This window comes from Thunnus albacares, chromosome 4 (genome assembly GCF_914725855.1).
Source record: "Thunnus albacares chromosome 4, fThuAlb1.1, whole genome shotgun sequence".
Lineage (NCBI taxonomy): Eukaryota > Metazoa > Chordata > Actinopteri > Scombriformes > Scombridae > Thunnus > Thunnus albacares.
Window position 1 is genome coordinate 30538022 of NC_058109.1, and position 21897 is coordinate 30559918.

The 21897-nt window shown below is 38.3% G+C and overlaps 1 protein-coding gene across 1 annotated transcript; it reads right to left on the minus strand.

Annotated features, from left to right (window-relative positions):
• Positions 1-5953: 5953 nt before the first annotated feature.
• prok2 (prokineticin 2) lies at positions 5954-8834 on the minus strand. Its single transcript, XM_044349919.1, has 3 exons — positions 7957-8834; positions 6505-6630; positions 5954-6128 (listed from the first exon to the last, which is right to left on the minus strand). The coding sequence occupies exons 1-3, from the start codon at positions 8149-8151 to the stop codon at positions 6003-6005; spliced, it is 447 nt and encodes a 148-aa protein (XP_044205854.1). The 5' UTR covers positions 8152-8834; the 3' UTR covers positions 5954-6002.
• Between the last annotated feature and the right edge of the window lie 13063 nt (positions 8835-21897).

The following is a 21897-nucleotide window of genomic DNA, read 5'->3' on the forward strand; positions in this document are numbered from 1 at the left end:
CTGTGGGTTTTAAATGGAGAGGGTGACAGACATGTTTAAAGATTATTTCAGTTCAGAAAAAGTGACAGTTGCGCCCTATATATGTAAACAAACTGGCTGATAAATCAATACAGACATTGGTATCTTAGTGTTTCTATGATGGATTTCTTCTTGTAAGGGCCATATACTGTGGGTACCTTTGAATAACTGGAGTGAGATAATGTCTTCTGTATTTTTTCTGGGACTTTAAAGGGGTACTCCACTGCCAAGAAAAACAGAAGCAGCAGAGGCAGAGACATCTTGTTTTTCAGTCTCTAGTATGCATCAGGCTCTAAATCTGACACTTCCGATACTGCAACTGTATAGCATCTTGCATTAGACCTCCCCTGCACTCTACATACCCACTTCTTTCAAACTCCACACTTCCAATGCAGGCTTTCTGTAAAACATTTTAAGTCTCAAGCTAAGCTAAGATAACCCTGATGACATCATCATATAACTGTTATACAACTGTTTTGACTGACTGAAATGCTCTCCTTGTGACTAGTACACCGAACTTCATGTGTAAAACAGATGGAGTGCTCATTTAATAACCCTATGGAAGTTTAAAATGTGCATGTGCTGAGTATATTTTAGGCTGATTCCAGTATTTTAGACTCAATATACAGTCAATATTAAGTTTGGACACACTTGAAAGTGTGACCAAACTTTTGACTGATACTGTAGTTAAAATTTGGCTTCTTTTAGCCAGCACACGATTATGCAAATGAAAGATCCACCGTTTCCCATTCACAGTTTTATTCCTGGCAGTGAGGAGAAGAATTTACAACATTTATATGCCTATTATATTATATTATATTATATTATATTATATTATATTATATTATATTATATTATATTATATTATATTATATTATATTATATTATATTATATTATATTATATTATATTATATTATATTATATTGGGAAATAACATTTGCAGGAAATAACTGAACATTTAACTGAGTAATCAAGAGTAAAAATATAAAAAATCTAACTATTAAAGAATAGAGGCCTGATCCTGCTACTTGTATGGGTGTTGTTGAACATCAGTGTAAAATGAAGAATCTAAAAAGATGCCCTTTCTCTTTGATTTTGACAGACCTGACACTAAACCTGACATTTACTATCATGAAAAATCTTCTGCTACCCATCTCATTATAGCTGTTGGAAATGTGTCAGTGACGTGTCATATCGTTAATGTTTCACTGACAACAGACAACAATAGTAACTGCCTGGTTAAAAGGCTAGAGGTTTGATTTGTCCTTTAAAAGTGTGATATTCATGGTGCTCAACAGTGCATTTATGAAACAGATTTGTTTCCATCGGCTGTTTGTGTGCCACCTGCTTTTTAAACTAACTCACTCAAACCCCAGTGCCCTCCTCCCTCCTTAAGCAAGTATTGATTCAGGTAACTGCTGCTGCGTTTATTGACGTTAGCCTTAATTACACAAAACCGCAGCAGTTCTCTCAATTTCATCACCGTGATTTAGTGAGGTGTTTCTGAGGTCCAGCCCTCATGCGTCATCTCTGATCTGATCACCATACAACACCAAGCTCCTCACCACTGTCTGCCCTCAGTGCATCCCTAACCATCAGCATCACAACGTGCCTGCTTGTTCCTGACAGCTGGCTGAGCTCTGCTACCAGCGTGCTGAGGTCTCACGGTGTAATTGCCGTGGCTCCCCGGCTGCAGGATCCCTCTCACCTGCACGTGTTCTCGTGCAATGCAAATGCATGTTGGGTATTTTTGGTACATCGCGTTGTCTTCAGGGCATGCAGGCTCTGCTGTGATGCTGGGGAAATGTGACTGTTTTTGCTGGGCTTTTACTGCCGGCTCCATTACTGACCTTTCCAGTCTTTCTAACCACTAAGTTACACTGATGACCTCTGTCCTCCTCACTGCGTTTTCCTAAAATACAATTTAGACAGTTGGAAATGTACCTTTTTTTTGTTTTTGTTTTTTTAAATATCATTATCTGATGAGCTTATGTTGGGTAAGGTGTTCCAACTTTTTTAACTGTTACTCAACAAAATGATAAATTATTGTGTGACACTGTCTGAGAATCATATTTTTTAAGGATCCAGTAGATTCATGGCTCATTATAATAGTAATATTTCATATTTTGCACACTGTTACACTTCTATACTAATTGTAACTAATTCTTCCTAAATTTATTGAGATGTTACAGTATTCTGTTTCCAGTGACTTTGTTTTCTTTTATGTAGTCTTCAGTAGTTTTCAGACTTCCATTGTCTGTGGCATTTCTTCATCACAGATCACTCCATTGAGGATTTTAGGCCACTGAATTCTCTCGCGTCAAGAGCCACAGACAACCAGTATATATTACTAAAGTATAAGATTGATGAGAGTCATTGCCTTACACATTGGACAAATCTAATTATAGCTTTGAGTCTTGAACAAATGCTGTGAATCATAGTCTGACAGTGATTCATTTCATAGCTGTCGTACTGCTGGTCCTGGTGTTATAAAGAAGTTCACCTGCTGCCAAGGTGAATGTGAGAGAAGACCCGTCTCCTTTGTTTTTCAATGTCATTAAAATGCTCTTGCTGTTGGAAAACTGGACGGCAATCACAACTGGATAATGGAACTGTAACCCAACTTGCACATCTAACACAAGTCTTACTTATTAGTGAGTGAACGTGTGTTTCTCCTCATGTTTCCCTAGATGGCACTTGAAAGCTCAACAAAAACTCAACTTGGAGAGTACTGTGAGACATACAACCCAGTGTGACATAAAACGATGTGTCACTTGAAGAGAAGATCATTCTTATTGCCAAATACGAATGAGATCCAACATTAAGAAGAAGGCTTGTTTCCAGGTTTATTTTGATTGCATTCAAAAATCAAATAATAATAATTAATTATATAGAATAAAATCTAATCAGTCAGAGAAATGATTCACTATGAACTGCAAATATAATTTTGTGCTATTTGGTTTAACACTGATACTTGATTGTCACTGATTACTGTGAGGTGTCTGTATTTCACAATGCAAAATATCTATTTTAAAATGCAAAAACCAAAACAGACAAAGCAAATATACAGTATATGGATATGATGAAATATTCAATATACAGATGTAAATTAAATAAACATTCAAGTTTGTAGCATGCGTTACACCATCAAATATGCTCCATGCATGTTTGATGGTGTATATAAAACACTCTACTTTGAATAATAATTTGTGTTTCATGCTTTTTTCCACAAAAAAAGTTCAATTATCTTTTTAAAATCATTGAAATTACTTCTACTCCTTCTCCCACATTAAAAATTTCAAAATCTTTGAATATGCAAATATTTTTCATTTTAAAAGTTTAACAGCTGGACATAAGATGTCTCTTACATCACTGTAAAATCAATTCTCAGTATTTGTGCACTGGAGGCTTCAAGTCTCCACATCACACTTGTGTAAATTGAATACTGGACCAGGATTGGCTCCAAACTAGCTGTGATGTCACAAATCATGCATATCTATAACTTAGACACACACACATCATCCTGACAGTGAAGCTCAAACATCAAACTGAAGCAACAAGAAGAAAAACATATTTTTGAGTGGAGGGAAACTTTAAGTGTAACTACAGTATATGGTGCCGTTTTGTATCATTGTTATAGGTATCATCAGTGACAGGTTCTTAAATCCAAAGGAACAAAGACCAGTAATTGACGTTTCCTTTAAACATAGCTTAAAGGTATACTATGTAGGATTTTCCTAAAAAAAAAAAACAATGTATAGACTAAAATAATCCCTCTCAACAAACATTTATAACCCACTAGAAGTGTGTGGCAGTGTATTTATCTTCAGAGACTCTGCCCTCTGCCTCTATTTTCTTATTATTTTGCTGTGTTCTGGACGTTTCTGGGCGTCAACCTTCTGGCAGTGGGTGTGTAGGCCCCAGCCAATAACAGAGCACAGGGTGTGAGGTAGGGACTCTACAAAAACATAGTGACCAGGGTGGTATTCCAGAAAGCGGGTTAAATGAAAACTCATCTCAGGAGTTTGTTAATCCTGAGATGAGGAGAACTCTGGGTTTTCAGTTCCAGAAAGAGAGGTAACTTAAACTCAGGGCCAGTTACCATGGGAACTGAAGCTAACCTGCTCGCTGGAAGGTTTTCTTCAACAAACCCAGAGTTTCTCTCTGTCTCTTCCCTCCTCCAGAGCCAGATATGCTGTTTCATGTCCTCATTCATTCAGTCCGTATTGAAGCGCAGTAATTAGCGGAGGTTTACTGTCTGTCACAATCAAAATCCTGGTTGGATATGAGTTTGTTGCTCAGTTGCTCAAAGACTATCTAAAGCTTTATGCATTATCAGTCATTTCTTTGCCCTCACATTCACATATTACACAGCGTAAATTCAGCCTCAGCTCAGATTAAAACCTTAAAATCCTTTTTGGGAGTGGAAGTTGTTTTTTTTTATAATATTGTGACTGTACACACAAGACAGCTGTCAGTTTGTTAGAGCATACATAATGTGTTATCTCAGTTTAAATTTACAAAATTGGTATGAAGCTTTAGACACATAGGATCGATGAATAATTATCTCTATCACTCAAGATGTGATTGGTCGCACTGATCATCATCATCATTCCTATTGTAATGGAGATCATATGTTAATTTTTCTGAGTGAGCAGGATTGTGGTGCAGCTGCAGAGTCTAAAATTTTAAAATCTGCTGTATTTTAACCTTGATGCCTTTTCAAGTGCAAATCACCAAAGACATTATTACTGGATCAGACTGTGAGCTTACAGTCATGTCTTTATGTCTTTGATCTATATATTTTTTTAAATCTTTAACTATATTTTTCATCTTCAGTTGCTGCCTCCTGTGTTTTGTCACTGTCAGATTAAAGCTGAACAAATATATGTAAAATGTAATCTAGCTACAGCCTGATACACAGTCAGACTCCACTTTAAGATCATTAAGGAAATGTAAGTCTGGTAAATGATGAATTAATGGACAACACTGAATAAAACTCTATTGTGTTAACTTATTGACACTTTTCCCACTCTGACTCAGGCTCTTTTTTTTAAAGATGAACGTGCACCATCCGCACACACATCCATTAATATCTCTACGTCCACTGGATTAAAATGGAGGCTTTGTCTTTTATTTACCTGTTGCCATGGTGAAACGTAGTATCGGAGCTCCATTGTTGGTGGCTTTTTTCATTCACCAGACACATGCTTTACACAGATTGAACATACTCAGAGTTGATTGAACTGTGCTGTTCTCTGTTTCCCATCTCAGGTTCATCAACTCAGAGTTCAGGGTTAGGCTCAGAGTGTGTTAAACACACTTTCTGGATTACCAACTGAGTTACATCGCAGTGTTTTGTTGATTCAGTGTTTCCTCCTAATGCTTTCAACAGCGGCGCTATGCCACTGTTGAAATGGGATGTTTGCTTCTCCGTCTCTGTCCTCTGCTCTCTGTCTGTGTCAGGGCGGGGCTGAGCTACACACACACACGCAGAGCAGAGAGGCCACACGACCAGGATGAAGCCTGCGCTTCGGCTGCACTCACAACAAATCTGGCAATGTGGCATCTTCCCGTAGGGTTATGCATGGGCATGTTTATTTCTGCTTTAGAACATAACTGCTGTGAATCATTCAGAAAATAGTGTTTTATTTCTCTGATTCACTGCTTTGTTCTCGCCACTGCTGCTCCATCCCTTCATTTACTCTCTATCTCGCTCAACCACCGCTGCTCTCTCTCTCTCGCTCTCGCTCTTGTGTCATTGAGCCGGGGAGGAGGGGACAACTTTGAATATTGTGTTTACAAACAGCAACTGACAAATCCTACATAGTATGCCTTTAATTTTCCCTGAACCAAACTGATGCAGTATTAAATATAACTCTTTATTCAAAAGAAATAAAAAACAAAGTGGAAACAGGCTTTTAAAGGCAGATGAAATAATTACAGTGCAGGTAGCAAACAGTGTAACTGTAAGCGTTGGTTCTCAGAGGTAGTAGTCTGGATACTTGTATGGTGAGAGACATTTGGATTTCCCCTCCTCTGTAGTGATGCACGACAGGTTGGGCAGACAGGGGCAAGTATGATGAAGTCTTTTCCCAAAGAAAGGAACCTAGAAACAAAGAGGGTAAGAGGCACCTTCAAAATGAGATTCCTGTCACTGTCATCAAGAAAAATGAACACAGGGGACATGCATAACGTATAGACACTGGCATAATAGTTTTTTATTAACTGCTTTGTAGATGTTTTGGAGGGGAAGGTTTGAGAGTCATCACACAAAAGCAAAATCACAATACTGACTACTTCAATTACAAAGTTAGGACAGGCTGCAATTATTTTCACAGAGAATTCTCCGCTGCATCTTAATAGAGAGTATGTTGAGGATCAGCTCCTTCACCCCCTGACCTGCATCACCACTATGACACCACTGTAAGGAGACAAATGCCTGACACTTCACACATGAGACAAGTAGATGTAGATGGTCTCACTTTGTGGCTCATCGGGTGACACTCTTCTCCTTCCAGTCCCATGGGCGTACACATGCGCAGGCTGCGAATCCACAAACTCACTGCACAACACATTCCTCCTCCACACTGAGAGTCCTTCTCACAGGCCTAGATACACACACGTACAAATGGACACAATTTTAGATACTTTTATATGACTTATGCAACTTTTTCAACCAACATTTAAATCTCAGCAGTTTCCAGCTGATAATGCAGTCATGTAGTTAAAGTAATTCATTTCTCATTATCATTCTTCATTAACTAATGATTTACAGTATTTCTTGTTGACGTCAGCATTATATTACTGATTCAAACTACATCTGTCACCCAGTCAGACAGTTATTATCACCTGGTGCTATTTCTAAACAAAGATGGGTTTAATGCATGCATGCATACACTATATGTACTAATTAAACACAATAATGTGATAATTATTATATTACCAGTAAAAGGCAGTAGTTAGGTGAGAAATGTGTTAGCAGCAGAAAGTGCAATACTCACTGCAAAGAGATTAGTATGCTAATGATAGTGTTACTGCATTATATAGTCATATCAAATCTCAAGAGAACACTGCACGATAGGTGGTGATTTATTGTTTTGAGTGCCAGGACGAGAAACTGAGTGACAGCTCTCACTTTCGATGAGATGAAGGGAGCCGAATGAAAAGGAACAGAAGTGATTTCATGTGACAGATGCGGATGCACGCTCCTCTCTCAATTCACATCAGCAACACAGTGTGAGAGGGTTGTCATGACAGGGATTGGTATTTTATTAGTAGGTTATTGCAATGATGTATGCTCATGGTATTGTATAAATCCTGATTCAGATATGGAAATCATTCAAAGAATATGCTGGCAACTTCAGTGGTTGTAATTTCATATGCATTTTTTGATCAAACAGATATACTGCACTTGTAATTTTACATTTTAGTAGCAGTCGTGCTGTTAGAATGTCAAAAGAGCCTATGACAAGAGTTTTATTTCACATGAAAAGTCCTTTACATAGTTTTGTATTTTCAAATTGATATATTTCTACTTTATATTACAATATGAAGTATTTGACTGTTAAAGCCCTGAAACATTCAAATGCTAATTAAAGAATAATATTCTAATATTGTACATTTGGGAAATTAAAATTATAGTTGAAGAGTGAATGTCACAATGAGGCTTTGGTCAAGCATAAATAGGACATGATAAGCACTTATTAAAGCTTAAAAACTGCCATACAGATATGTCATCTGTGTCATCTCATTAAAATGTTTGATCTCTTTTAAAAAAAACAAAAAACAACTGAATTCTTCATGATATAACTTCACATCACATCAGGCAGCAGGTTTGAACAATGGGTTTAGAAAAGATTATCCCTGACTTTTCTTCCTCCTGCCGATAGATTTCCATTGCGCTGTGAGCTATGTACCTGTTTGCTTTCACTTACCCCTGTGATGACCGCTGAAGATCCATGCGACACCAACAACAGGGAGAAGAGCAGTAAGATGAAGGACCTCATGGTGAAGAGCTGTCTTTGTGCTCCCGTGCCCTCCAGGATGAGAAGTAAGGATGCTGAAGCTGTCGGACCTTGCCGCATGTGCATACGTGACAGACCAGAGTGACAAGTGGCCTCCAAACTCATGTGTTGAGGGCTGGTGGAGGTTTATAAACCCAGCCCGCCATTCAGAAACTCAATGACTCACTCGCACCAGCATTGCCTCTCACTAACAGACACAAAAAAAAGACCAAGGTAACTTTTACATGACAATGCTGCTGCCTTTTGTCCTACTGACAGTGCCCTTTTCCTTTCCTTAAAGCTTATTTTACACTCATGTATGGTGATTAAAGCTGATTGGGATCAGATCAGTGCAGACATATTACTATAACATCCCATTATATTCCTGGCATCTTTTTTTTTCAACTCCCCTTTTCACACTCCAAGGCCACTGCTTTGAATATATAGTACCCTCTCTGGTCCATTCTCAGGAGTCTTCACAAAGAACGCAGCTTTAATTCAAGACCATGAATTTCAGAGATCACTGTCCTCCAGAGAATAAAGATTCTTGAGTGGATCAAGCCACTTATTATTTCAAACTGTGATTTCTGACTGTTGTGAGATTGCAACAATGGTCATTTGCAGGACTAACATACTGTAACACCCTGCAAACAGAGGATATGGGCGTATATAACATTGTTTTTATAAATGAACTACAGAGTTAGTGAGTCTATCTGCCAGTTATATTGTATGATATTAATTGTAGGTCATTTCCGCTTACTTTTTCTGAGTATGTGGTTGAGTAAATGCTTGATGGTCCACTACTGCACTACTGTTTCATATCATTGTAAATTGAAAATCTTTGGGTTTTGGAATGTTTGACACTTGATGGCATCACCTTGGTTTCTGGAAACTCAGGATGGGCATTTTTCACCATTTTCTGGCATTTTGTTGACTGATAAATAAGAAAAATAAATCCAGAGAGTAATGGAGCTCTCCAAAGTAGTGTCTGATAGTAAATGTAATTAATAGTTGTCAAATTTGGAAATTAGAGAGATTCACATTACAAAAAAAATATCAGTGTAGCATCCTGGTATATTCCTAGCATCAATTTCCCCTCAAACAACCACATTTGTATATTTTTCTCCAATGATGTCAGAGGATTAAAATGTGAGAAATGCCAAAACAAAGTTACAAATAGGGATGGACTAAGTGAGCAACCTGTGGAGACCTCTGCGTAATGTAGTAAAAAACAAAGCAATGTGACTGCTTCTTTACAGTGACGTCATGTGTAGCTGACTGACACAGCCAATCAACACTTCTGAGCTAAATCTGTCTTCATCACAGCTTTGCAGAGTGACACTGACAACTGAGTCACACAAGAAGACAAGAATCCAGCATGCAGCAGTGACCCATAAAAGCTCTGTGTCACCTCAACTTTTATATTGAACAATGCATATATAAAATATAAAATAAAATATATTTTACATAAGAAATGCATTAGAACTTTTAAAAACACAATAAATCAGAACAAATAAATGAAAATGAACACAGAATAAAATACAAATGGACAAAAAAAAAGAATAGACCAGAAATACAGGACGGGAGCAAAGCTATTTTAACTATGTTGGGTTGCATTTCATATCATCAGGATGTTGATTCCATCTGTGTGCAGCATAGTAGCTAAAAGCAGCTTCACCATGACTGCATCCTAAACATCAAAGAGACTTTTTGGGTTTGTATTCTTCAACCAGATCAGAAATGTATTTTAGCCCTATAGTGCTCAGTTCTCCTGGCTCTTATTAGAACTCAGCATTCTGAATGTACTACAGTTGTCTAATGGTCTTTTTGGGGAAAAAAACTTTTATAGTCCACCCTGCTGGAGATGAGACCTATAAAGCCCTGCTATGTGTTTGAGATTATAAAATGCTGATTTAGTTATTGCCTTGATATGGCTTTATGGCTGAGATCTGACTCTATTAAAACACAAAGATTTCTACCCTAGGCTTTTGTCTTTGTCTTTGTCTTTGTTTTATTTTTCCTCCTTGCTGACAGATACAATGATTTCTGTCTTATCATTGTTAAATTGAAGGAAGTGTAACTGCATCCAGCTATTTTCTCTAAGTGTTGATACAGTATGGGATCATAGTTACTTGGTGCATGAGCTAAGTAAATCTGGGTGTCATCTGCATAGCTATGATAAGCGACAAATTGAATAATAGAGGCCCAAGAATCGAACCCTAGGGGACTCCATGTCATGGTGATCCACTCAAGTTTATGATCACCAGTTGTAACAAAGTAGCCCCTACCTCTGACATATGATCTGAATCAACTGAGGACTGTACAACAAAATCAAAGGCTATACTAAGGTCAAACAGCACCAGAAGTGATGTTTTACTTGAATCAGTGGTCCAACAAATGTCACTGAACACCTTTATCAGGGCAGTCTTGGTGCTGTTGTGTGGTCAGAATCTGAGTAGTCCAAAATTTATATTTGTCCAGAGGTCAAAATTTCCAAAATGCATGTATCACTCAGGAGTAAATTGATTTCCCATCAACTTTATCGAGGCCTGAAATGAACAACATCCAGGTACAATAATATTGTATCCATAGATATCAATTTGCTGCTTCTGTGGTTGGAGTTATAGAAAGCAATATTGTATATACAGTGTACTCTAATACTTATTATTAAGAGTATTTTAGTGAGATAATTAACCACTGACAACTATACAATTACAGTTTGTCACCATTTATGACAAAGTGCCAAAATCTTTAATGATTTGGCATGCATAATCTCAAGGGTGCAGCTCTCATTACTACACATTCTAAAACCTTGAATACAATACATGTTAGTGCTTGTATTAAACTAGAAGCTTTTATTGTTCAAAACTAAGAAGGAATCAAGTATTTCAGAGAATGTTTTGTGAGGAACATTTTGGGAAACAAAAGCAAGTCCTCACAGCCACTGCAGAGTTATATGATATATGATTTCCTGCCTTAGAAGAGCATTTGCATTCAATTGTCATTAATTACCTGAACCAGTTTTATTATCCACATGCTCACTGCTCCCACATCCTTGTTTTGTAAAATCATGAGGCCACAAATCCATCTTTTGCTAATTCCTACTACTGAAACCTTAAAATTTATTTCCACAGTGAGTCAGATAATGATGCCACTTGTTGCCAAGTTGCAGCTTCAGTTATGATAGAGGGAGGACAGTGGACCATCCTTTGTGGTGTTTTGTAATCTTTAAAGGACCAGTGTGTAGAATTAGTGGAATCTAGTGGAACGGACTTGGCAGAAATGGAATATAATACTCATAAGTATGTTTTAATTAGCGTATAATCACCTGAAAATAAGTAAATAAATTGTGTTTTCGTTACCTTGGAATAAGCCCTTTATATCTACATAGGGAGTAGGTCCTTTTTTATTCAGTTGGTTGCAATGTCACCATTAGAACCATTAGATGCCACTAAATCTTACACACTAATCCTTTAAGGAGGGTGGGGTTAATGGAGGTGGATGGGTTCAAGACTAGAGTGTTTGGCAATCTGACAGACATGCTTCATATCCTCAACTCCAGTGTGTCAGCAGAGATTACTAGCTCCTAGGACCCTCTCCTTTGGCAGCATCTATGTTTTACACTAAAGGTTCTGATCTAATGAAGAAAGAGAAACGTTACATACATACAGCAGCACTTACATCCTTGTAAAAAGGCATCTCCCTGCATGGCTGGCCTGCATGATACAGCAAAAATGAACTCTGTGGTTTCCCACTGAAAATGCACAGACATGTTGGATTTTACCACCTGCAGACAGAGCTGCTGTCATTCACTTATCCTCCGATTCTATCATTCTCCAATCTCATTTGCTCCACATCCATAAACATGTGAGAGGGACACATGCCACTAGATTATGGGGTTGTCGCAAACATCAGATTCTTTCTGTCAGAGCATGTCATCAGAGGATCAGTCCCTTGGATGACATAATTGTCTCTGCTGTTGGCGCACCATGCTCCCAGCAGGCTTCTTCCCCATACTCTGCCACACAACATGCCAACAACCCTCGCTCGCACATAATCTGATGTTTTTTTTCTCTGTTACATGACCCTCTTGTGCAAGGTTTCATGGTGGCTGAATCCACCTGCTGGGACAATCCCAGAGAAGAGATTGGGTATGTGTGGGATGTTGTCTATGCTTCTTTTTCACTACACTTACTTATTGCATAGTAAAATATATTTTGTAAAGAAAACTACATGCAAAAGGAAAGAAAAAAACAAGACAAGGACTTAGGTAAGCCACAGTGATGAATTATGATGTTTTTAAGTCCTCTTCTTTCAGAGGTGGCACCGTCATGCCACTTTGTGGAAAAATCAGTGCAGCAGTGCAATCAAAGCAGTGCAGAATCTGCCATGCCCCACTTTGCTCCCCGTCTGTTGGTCTTTCATACAGTAGCAAACTTGCAAAGCATGAATTTTGTCCTTGGCTGTGGAAATAACAGCTGAGGACTGGATGTACAAAAACCGAAGGACACGAGAACAACTGCTTGGGAAAACTATTCTGAAACACTAATTCAAGGTGGTGAAGTTCAATGTTGACGCCATTTCGTAAGAATTTTTGCATGAGAGTTTTTTCAAACCAAAGTAGCATTGTGGAACAACAGTTTTGTCCTGTCTTTAACCCTCTCTGATTATCTTACATGCATAAAGGTTGTTCTCACATGTAGAGGAAGAGTGTCATGTAGACAAAGATTTTATGTTAAATCTCTGACATGAGCTCCATTTTGGTCTTACTGAGTCGATCTTCATGGCATCCATTAAATGGAATAAATTTTACCTCTGTGACACCTGTCATTTACCTTCCATCATTGTATTAAAAGCAATCACCACTGTCTTCCATCATCACCACACAAGGTCATAGCTAATTCATTCTTGGAGATGTCCTTGCTGTCATGCTTTCCTTCTACAAAGGCCATCTCCTATTCACACCTCACTCCTACGCAATTTCCATTTATTCTTTAAGAAAAGCCCACACTTTTCATCATCTACAAATTCCATCATACCTTGACATAGAAAGGACTCCTTGCTTTGATTACACAGGCTTTTGTACACCTTAGCAGTTCATAATTCATCACAACTTGCTGTGACAGGCTAATTTACTGGAGCTCAAGATTAGCTTGGTCATAACGATGAGAGTTGAATCAGAGCTAGAGCACGAAGGGCACAAAGAAAGTTCCATCATTTATAATTAGTGTTATGTAAGAAATGCAATTGTTTTTTTAAAAAATAAATACATTTATTTTCAGTAACATGAGCAAGAGAAAGTTACACCTCTGATGGACTCAAACTACGAGGATCCTGCTGTAAAGCATATAAGGTAGAGATTGAGTCAACTCCTCTCTCGGGGATTGTGTTGCACCAGCTTTTTAGAAATCCATTACTTTGGACTCATTCATAAGTTCTAAATCAAACTAGTTATTTACTAAGTCTGAGAGCAAAATAGAATGACGGGGACAACACAAATAAAGCTAAGCTAGCTAACATTATTAGGTTGTTCTAGTCTGGGTTAATCATTTTTAAGGTACAGTGTATTTTTGTAGTAAAATGTAATTTAAAATCTTCCCAGTTTACATCATTGTTAAACAGCATATCAAGTGTCAGATCAGATGTGTTGTCATTCCATCTCTTTTACTCCTTTCTCTAAATGTTAGCTCAGTTAGCTATACAACATGTTACACAGCAGTTACTAGGTGTAAATATTTAGTTGTTACTAAATATTTACACCCAGTAAATATTTAGTTATTTAGTAATCTCCATGTAGTTTAAGAACTAGTTTGTGTGGTGCAACCCATTTTAACTTTGTGATGCATGAATCTCCACTTAAACACGCATGTTATAATTAAGTCTGAATTTATGAAGAGCTATTGCAAACAGTTCCTGGGACATAATTTCTACAACAATCCACATGAAGCTTTTTTTCTGTCTAACCAGGATGTAATGTACAGCATTGGCAAAGTTGAGACAACTGTTCTGAGGAAAAAATCACAGGAAAATCCTACATAATTTGGTGGATTCAAAACAGGCCCTATATATGAAAAATTTTGTCCCATAACACCGTAGGATCTGGCTTTGTTGTGTTCTGGCTGTACCATGGCTCTGTTTGTAGCTCCGTCACTGTTTCAATGGAAACAAAGACGTTTCAGAAGCGGAGCATCTGTTCATCAGCAGCCATATCACAAAAAAAATCTTTTTTTCTTGTTTTACAAGCATATTGAATACATGTTCGCAGCACATTTAGATGATAACAGATGCTTTGTGGCTGTACTTGAATATAAAAAACTTTTCATGTCACACAGCAGAACTTCTGTCATTAACCTGTATTTTTGTTTGTTTTTCCATACAATGTAATGATCATAAAATATTAAGTTTATCTGCAGCACAACAGCTTGGTAATGACTGCTGGTTGATGAGTATTTATGAGTGATCAAATTTCAAATTACTTTTGATGTCTGACAACATAAACAGAAAAATATGTAAATGAGAACAAATATATTGAGAATTCAGCTGCATTAAAACACAGCATATGTAATACAGAGAGGTTCACAGAAGGTTCAAACGAGACCATCTTCCTCCCTCTCTTGTCTTTTTTTCCTTCTTTCTCCTCTCTCTCTCCTCTCTCACTCTAATTAGACACACACAAAAACTAGTTTTGCTGTGTAGGTGTTAAGCATATCTCAAACTTAAACCTGCAGTGCGGAACTTTTACATATAAATGAATGTCCGTTATGTTTTTAAATCTTATGTTGGGCATGAAATAACCACACTGGCCATTTGGCTGTTAATTGTGCAGCTCTTTGAGACTTTATAAAAAGACAAGGAACCAAATGGATCAAATTCTGGTAGTGAAACAAGTCATTTTGCAGGGGTTGTGTGATGCTCAACAACAAACAATTTATCCACCATTTAACAGCCACAACAGTAGGTTACGGCCAGTATGTACTGGCCATCAGGCATACTGGGACAAGTCCTGGTGGGCCGGTGGGCCAGTGGGCTGTCAAAAAATACATTTTTGGGCCAGTGGACCTTCAAAACACATCAGTTTTTACCGGCCTTCTATGTGTGCCTGTCATTCGGGGTGCACATGAAAGCGTGCTGCATGATGGCGTCAGGCTGGCCATATTCAGACCAAATCAGGCGTTGCAGCGCACCGCCGCAGGGTTGAGCTGAGGTGTGGGCATGTTTGTGCTCTAGGACTAACTGCTGTGAGACCATCAGAAAATAATGTTTTATTGATTTTATTGATCCAGCTTTCTTGCCACCCCTGCTCCCTCTCTTCATTCACGCTATAGCTCACTCAACCACAGCTGCTTTCTCTCTCGCTTGCTGGTGCTCTCAGCTTCTTCAGATCTTTTTTAAAATGAGTCAAGAAGCCAACAGAGAAGTCTAACTTTACTTTTATTGTTATCAAACGAAGAGAAATGTCCTCCCTTTATCCTAGTAACGTCTTTGTACTCAGGCAATCACAGCCAAGCGCCCCCCTTTACTCTCACTGTAAGAAGGGAGAGACAAAATCTATATATGCTTTAAGGATGTCCTGTTGTCCCGGGGACAGTAAAAATAGCACCTGGGACACAACGATATGATGTCTGGGACAATTCTGGGTCAGTAGAGAAAACGTCAAAGCAAATTCTGAAATAGGTGTTATATGGATGAACTGACCCAATATGGAAAGCTAAATGGTTACTTTCTTGCCTGAAAATATGTTAAAACTTAATACAGTGACATTATTAATAGTGAAAATACAGCAGCTTTTAGCCTAGCGCAATTTAATCTCTGCCATGATACTATTGCTGCAGGTGTTACACTGTATTTGGTGACCCATCACATTCTGACCTGCCCTGATATTCATCTCACTCCTCATGCTTAAACCAACCTAACTAACACTGCAGGTCACAGAATCTAATGGGTCACCAAATACAATGTATCACCTGTTGGTGCAAATGCATTCTGGGATATCCAGTCAGCTTCAATGTAGCAAAAAGTGTGCCGTCAAAAAATTCTGAAATGGCTGAAAAACATCAGCAGTAAAGCAAGTAAGAAAGCCAACCGAAGAAAGCCACAGTGACAGCCAAAACCATGAAGACATGTTGGTATCTTCCTCCTACAGCTCCCAGTTGCATCCACATCATCTATCCAACGCTCTGGTAAGTTAGCCAGCAGCGGTCATATCTCACTCATCATTATTAACATCAGAGGGATCAATGATTGATTTTATAGCACTCATAAAGAAAGAGACTTCACAAACAGCTTCACAATTTAGATTAAAATATAAAGTTTATTGATAAGGGGAAACAATGACTCAAGTGTTACAAAAGAGTGATAAAAACATCATCACTCATAAATAATTTAGAAGTTTATAAATACACCTTTGATTGACATTTTACCAGAACACAGTGGAGGCTGCAAGAATAATAACAAAAAAACTTTGACACTAGGAGATGTGAACAAAAAAAACCTGACAACCTTTTAAAAACAGATGTGATAACAGAGCATTTTATTTTAAAACACGGCAGTTATTTTGTGCATTTGCTCTTGTTAAAAACACCTGTCCTTGAGGGAGGCACCAGTAAGGAGATAATGATGAGATTGATGTACATATGAATTTAAAACAAATTAAACTGAATGTTATTTTACACTATGAAGCTGCATGGTGTTTAAAAGAAAAATAAGTGTTCAGAACTTCCATGGTGCACCAGAGTGAGTCAATGAAGTGATGCGAGTTACTGAAACAAAGTTATTAAACTATATTTATTATATAGAATGGAAAAAAGAACTTCAACTTCACCCTGGTGTTTAGACAGTAACATAGTCAGTAACAAATGAAATGCATAATTTACAATTCATTTTATGTAAATTCTCAATTAATGCAGGCATTGATATACATTCAAGTGAATTTCACACTTACACGTAGGTGGCTCATGGCCCCGGTGGATATACACACAGCTAGAATGACAACGGATTGTCTAAAATATGCTTTACATGGAAAAGCCAAATAAATAAAACTGGTGGGTGTGATGTATTGCAGAATTGCATGTAATGTACGGTGATGAATCACATATTAACTGAAGTACTGACTTGTACGTAGTCTGCATATGAATATGATTTTGGACAATATTTACGTAAGCAAAAAACTGAGACCATGTATGTATCTAAGTGAGTATACGCAGTACAGGCTCACATTAAAATCTACCTTACATACGTGTGTGTCTGCGTATAATAGAGAGGACTGCTGCCGAGAATACCAAAAAGGACTTGCAGCTATTCAATGTGCATAAAGCATCTGCACCACTGAATTTTGAAAAGCAGCTCTATTCAAATTCAATGTGAGTGCAGTGTGCAATTATCGTCTCTGTCTGTCTGATTAATGTTTTTCAGAGGGAAAGTGGAGTGAATGGTGTTGCCACGTTCCAGTGATGTTTGTAGCTGTCTGTGTGAGTCAGTTGATTTGGCTTTTCAGCAAAAGAGAGAAAATGCCAAACAGAACACTTTTATCCACAGAGGAAATATAAAATGTGAAGCTTTCAACATCAACTCTCTCTGCTAGGTTTATATACATTTACTGATACAAAACTATGCCAAGCTTTAGAGAGTTTGGTCACCATAACCAATATGTGACAAATAGGGATGTGCAGAGGGCCCGGTATTTGTATTTGTATCTGTATTTGTTGAGACAGCAAAATTATTGTATTTGTATTCAAACAAAAGTTGTTTATATTACACTTTTAATTTTAGTTAAATTTTATTTTTTAGCTGTTCATGAATAAAAGACCTTATGAAGGAGGTCCCCATACCGGGTCTCGAACTGGAGTCTCCCAGATCGTAGATGACTGACTGAGCTGACTACTGAGATAAAACTTTGCTCATTGCCTCATTGCACACAGACCTCTACCGATTTATACACCCATAACACAGAGACAGCACAGCATGTAACATGTAGGGAGGAAGTTCAGAGGCGATTATTGCTTTGCATTTTTCATTTATTACCTGTTTTTTACAACCTAACTTTGTGGAAAGTAGAAGGGGAACAACAGGTTATGGAGAGTCCATTGGGAGCACCTCGCATGTGTCAGTAGCTCAGCGTTATCTCTGGGGAACACCCCCAACTCCGGAGTGATGTCCAAATTAGGAAACGTGCGTCATGTAGCAGGTGGATGTGACTCTCCTCATTGAGACCTGCTGATAGACGTAACAGCAGAGCAGAGGAGAGAGACTGAGATAGCGATGTAACCGACCTGCACGCTGGTATTTGACGTTTTTTTTTTGCTCCCGAAAACAAATAATTTTTAACATATTTGTATAACACAAATATTCATAATAAACCCACTATTTGTGCTTTGCCAAATAACATATTTGTATTCGGACACACCCCTAGTGACAAATTTGTTGCATGCTAACACTTCATGTTTGTGTTAGAGTTTATTCTGTCATAGATTCATAACTTCTGAAAACAAAATGTCATTAATTGTGGAGTTCACTAATGATGAAGAAATCATTAATGATGTAAACAAGTGTACAAGCCTGGTAGCTTTAGATTTCTCATTAACTCAAAAAAACAGCCTATTAAGGAGATATATTTCACAGATGCTCATTATCTCACAACAGCTACTTGACATGCTGTATTTTAAAGTGTTGCAAGCCACTGGAGACACAGAGGTGATTTTGGTGTCAATCCTCTCATCATCATGTTGTGCAATGTGACTAATGGTCCAAACACTCAAAGGGTTGAAGTAGTTTTTAATAGACAGAAAAAAAAGCTTTTGATGGCAGAAATTGTATTGTGACTTTAACATTTTTTAATCTCAACTGCACTTTGACATCAATCTCTGACAGAATTTTCTCTTATTTCCTCCATGCCTTGATATCTGTAATAGCTCAGCTAATATGTAAGCTGGTATGTGCAATGTCAACCATGACTTCCTGTGCATGGCCAACAGGAGGGAGAATATGGCTTACCTCTAACTGGACATCAAAGTCTGTTTATCTGATTGGAAGGCTGGGGTTGGCTCCTTTGTATAAGCAAACCCAGCATGGGTATGGTACACACAGGAGTTACTGAGACTGGTGGATACATGTTTCTACTAACACGGAGAGGCATGCATGAGAATCTCTAATCGCCCTTGGGCCAAGCACTTCATCACATGTGTTTGCTCCAGAACAGAACTAAATGGACCTTGTCGTGAGAGTGTTTTCTCAAACTTTTTTCTTTCCCCACTTTACGCCATTGTGTTCTGACACTTTAGTAAAGGAAAGAAAATTCAGTTGCAGCATTAATGCTTCCTCCAACAGAAAAACTGATGCCCTTGTAAAAGAAAAATGGCCATGAGCGTATATAACAAAATAACAGTATATATAAGAATATACTGAGGTTTCAATGTTAGACTTTGACATCTTATCTCACTTCTCAATGTAGTTGGGTTTGTGCACTCCATGAAAACATCACTTTCAGGATCAACATTGTTTATTGTATTAAATTTTTGTTGGTTAGAGATCATCTACTGTGTTGTGGCACATTATCAATAAATTATGATTATGCAGATGCCGTTTTCTGAACTTCGTATCATCATATTGGGCACATTGCGTGAGATCTGAATGTAGGAAGATCTGAATGATGTCACAGCTGATCTGTGCATCACTAATGAGGCCTAATTGTGCCCAGGGGTTTCATGACCTTATTAAGTAACTTGTGAGCATAAACAATATGGTGTTCTCTGTAACAATACACTGTTACAATCTTGAACATCCAAGAATGCTTTCATTCACCCTTTAAGACACAGTAAAATGGCTCTTGGTGTCCTACAATTTTTCCCAAGAAGATCTAGTGCCTGTCTCCATTTGGACTGACTGAATCACCTGACATCAGCTTGGACTCAAGTAAAAGCACACATTTTAACCTTTAAAAAAAACTCTGCCAACCCCCATGAGAGTCTCTTAGGCACAAAGTAACACAAAAACAACTTGTCTATCATCATCTTCAAAGTATTTGAAAATGCAGACCACACACAATGTCTCCCCTGCTGCAAAAAACAGAGAGGAAGTGCAGACGAGGGTCCGCCATTTGATTCCTAGGAGGCAATCAGGGTGTTAAATGCCTGCCATCCTCCAGGAACATTGGGGTCCAGTGCTCAATCTGTCTGCCATCTTTTCAACTCTGTCGCCTTTTCCTCTGTGATATTATCTTTTGAGGTTGAAAGTTTAAAAAGATAAAGAGTACACTACACACCTTAAAGTGACCTATATTTACTATATCCTGACAAGTGATCTCATATGGTCATGTGAATAATGACTTCTTTCACTAAGAAACATAGGCAGAAGCACCACAAAACCTCTTCAGGGGTGAAAGGTGAATGCTGCTCCTTCGCGTTGAAAAGAGCCGGCTGAAGTGGTTCAGGCACCTGCCTTTGGAGGTGCTCTGGGCACATCCAACTAGTAGGAAACCCCGGGGTAGACATAGAACATGCTGAAAGGTGTGCATATCTCCTCTGGCCTGGGATCTCCCAGGAGGAGCAGGAGGACATTGCTGGGGAGAAGGACGTCTCGAACTTGATAAGTGGCGGAGAATGGATGTAGCCCAACTGCAGTATGTGATTTTGGCATTTTTGCCCTTACAGTGTAGAGATAGACAGGTGAGTAGAGAGATGGGAATGTGACATCCAACAAAGGTCCCTGGCCAGAATCAGACAGATGATGTTGAGATTATATGGTATGCATCTTTACCATTGGGCTATCAGGGCACCCAAAGTGTACCTTAAAATGATGTGTCACATTTTTATACATGAAAAGAGCTTTTTATAGTAAAATACATGTTCATGTTCTTTTGTTTCTCTGAGCATCAGCCCTTCTTGCCTTCCCCCCCATCGTCAGTTTGCAACCACCTCAGGGTAGGACATGAACAGCATGAATCCTGGATAACAAGGTGCTCTACTCATTAAAGACAAGACCTGGCAAACCCTCCCCACCTTCTGTATGTCGAGGAAGATTCCCCTCCTCCCTCTTTACCCTTCAGAGGGTCAGGGTCTCTGATGGAGAGCAGAAAGCTGCGACTGGGTGATATTTCAGCGACTGTTTGTTTCTTCCTCTGTATATGGATAAAACCTTGGAGATGATGTTTTTTTGTTGTTGTTTTTTTTTTTTTATCTTTTTGTCACATCTTGTAATGGGATCAGACCCCTGCTACAGCATGTTTTTATCTCTGCTCAAACACATTTGTTTGAGCAAGGATAAAAACATGATGCACGACTATATCCTGAGAGGTTGTGCTGCATGTCAAACAACCTCAATGAGTAAACACAGTGTCCGCAGGGAGAATTGGAGCAGCAGTTACAGAGCATAAATATGCAGACTGGTCCATAGATAGCTCCACTCACTGGGTGTTAATGAGCACTGTGATTCATGTACAGCAGCTAGGTCTGGTTCTTAATTACAAAGGAAATATCATGCTTGACTGCACAGTCATTCATGAAAGTAACAAATTCAAGGCTGTGGTGTTGTGGTTTGATGAGTTACGTTTGACGCTAAAGAATTAACAAAGTGTCAGTTTCTCTATATGCAAAAAAAAATAACCTTAATCTTGTAAAATGACAAATTGGTTAAAGGTGTGCACTTTTCTATGTTAACACTGAATTAAAAGATTACATCATGTGAAAGGGGTCACTCACAGAACCAGAGTTTTTGAGCCTCTTTTAGTTGACTGTTTTAGTTTAAGAATCTGAAAATCTCCTGCATGTTTCAGACTCAACTCCCTCATCTACCTCATTTTCAGAAGTAGGAAGCTTTTTTCAGTGAAAAGGTTCTCATAAACTCACTGTATGATAGCTGGTGAAGAATGTCAAACATCTA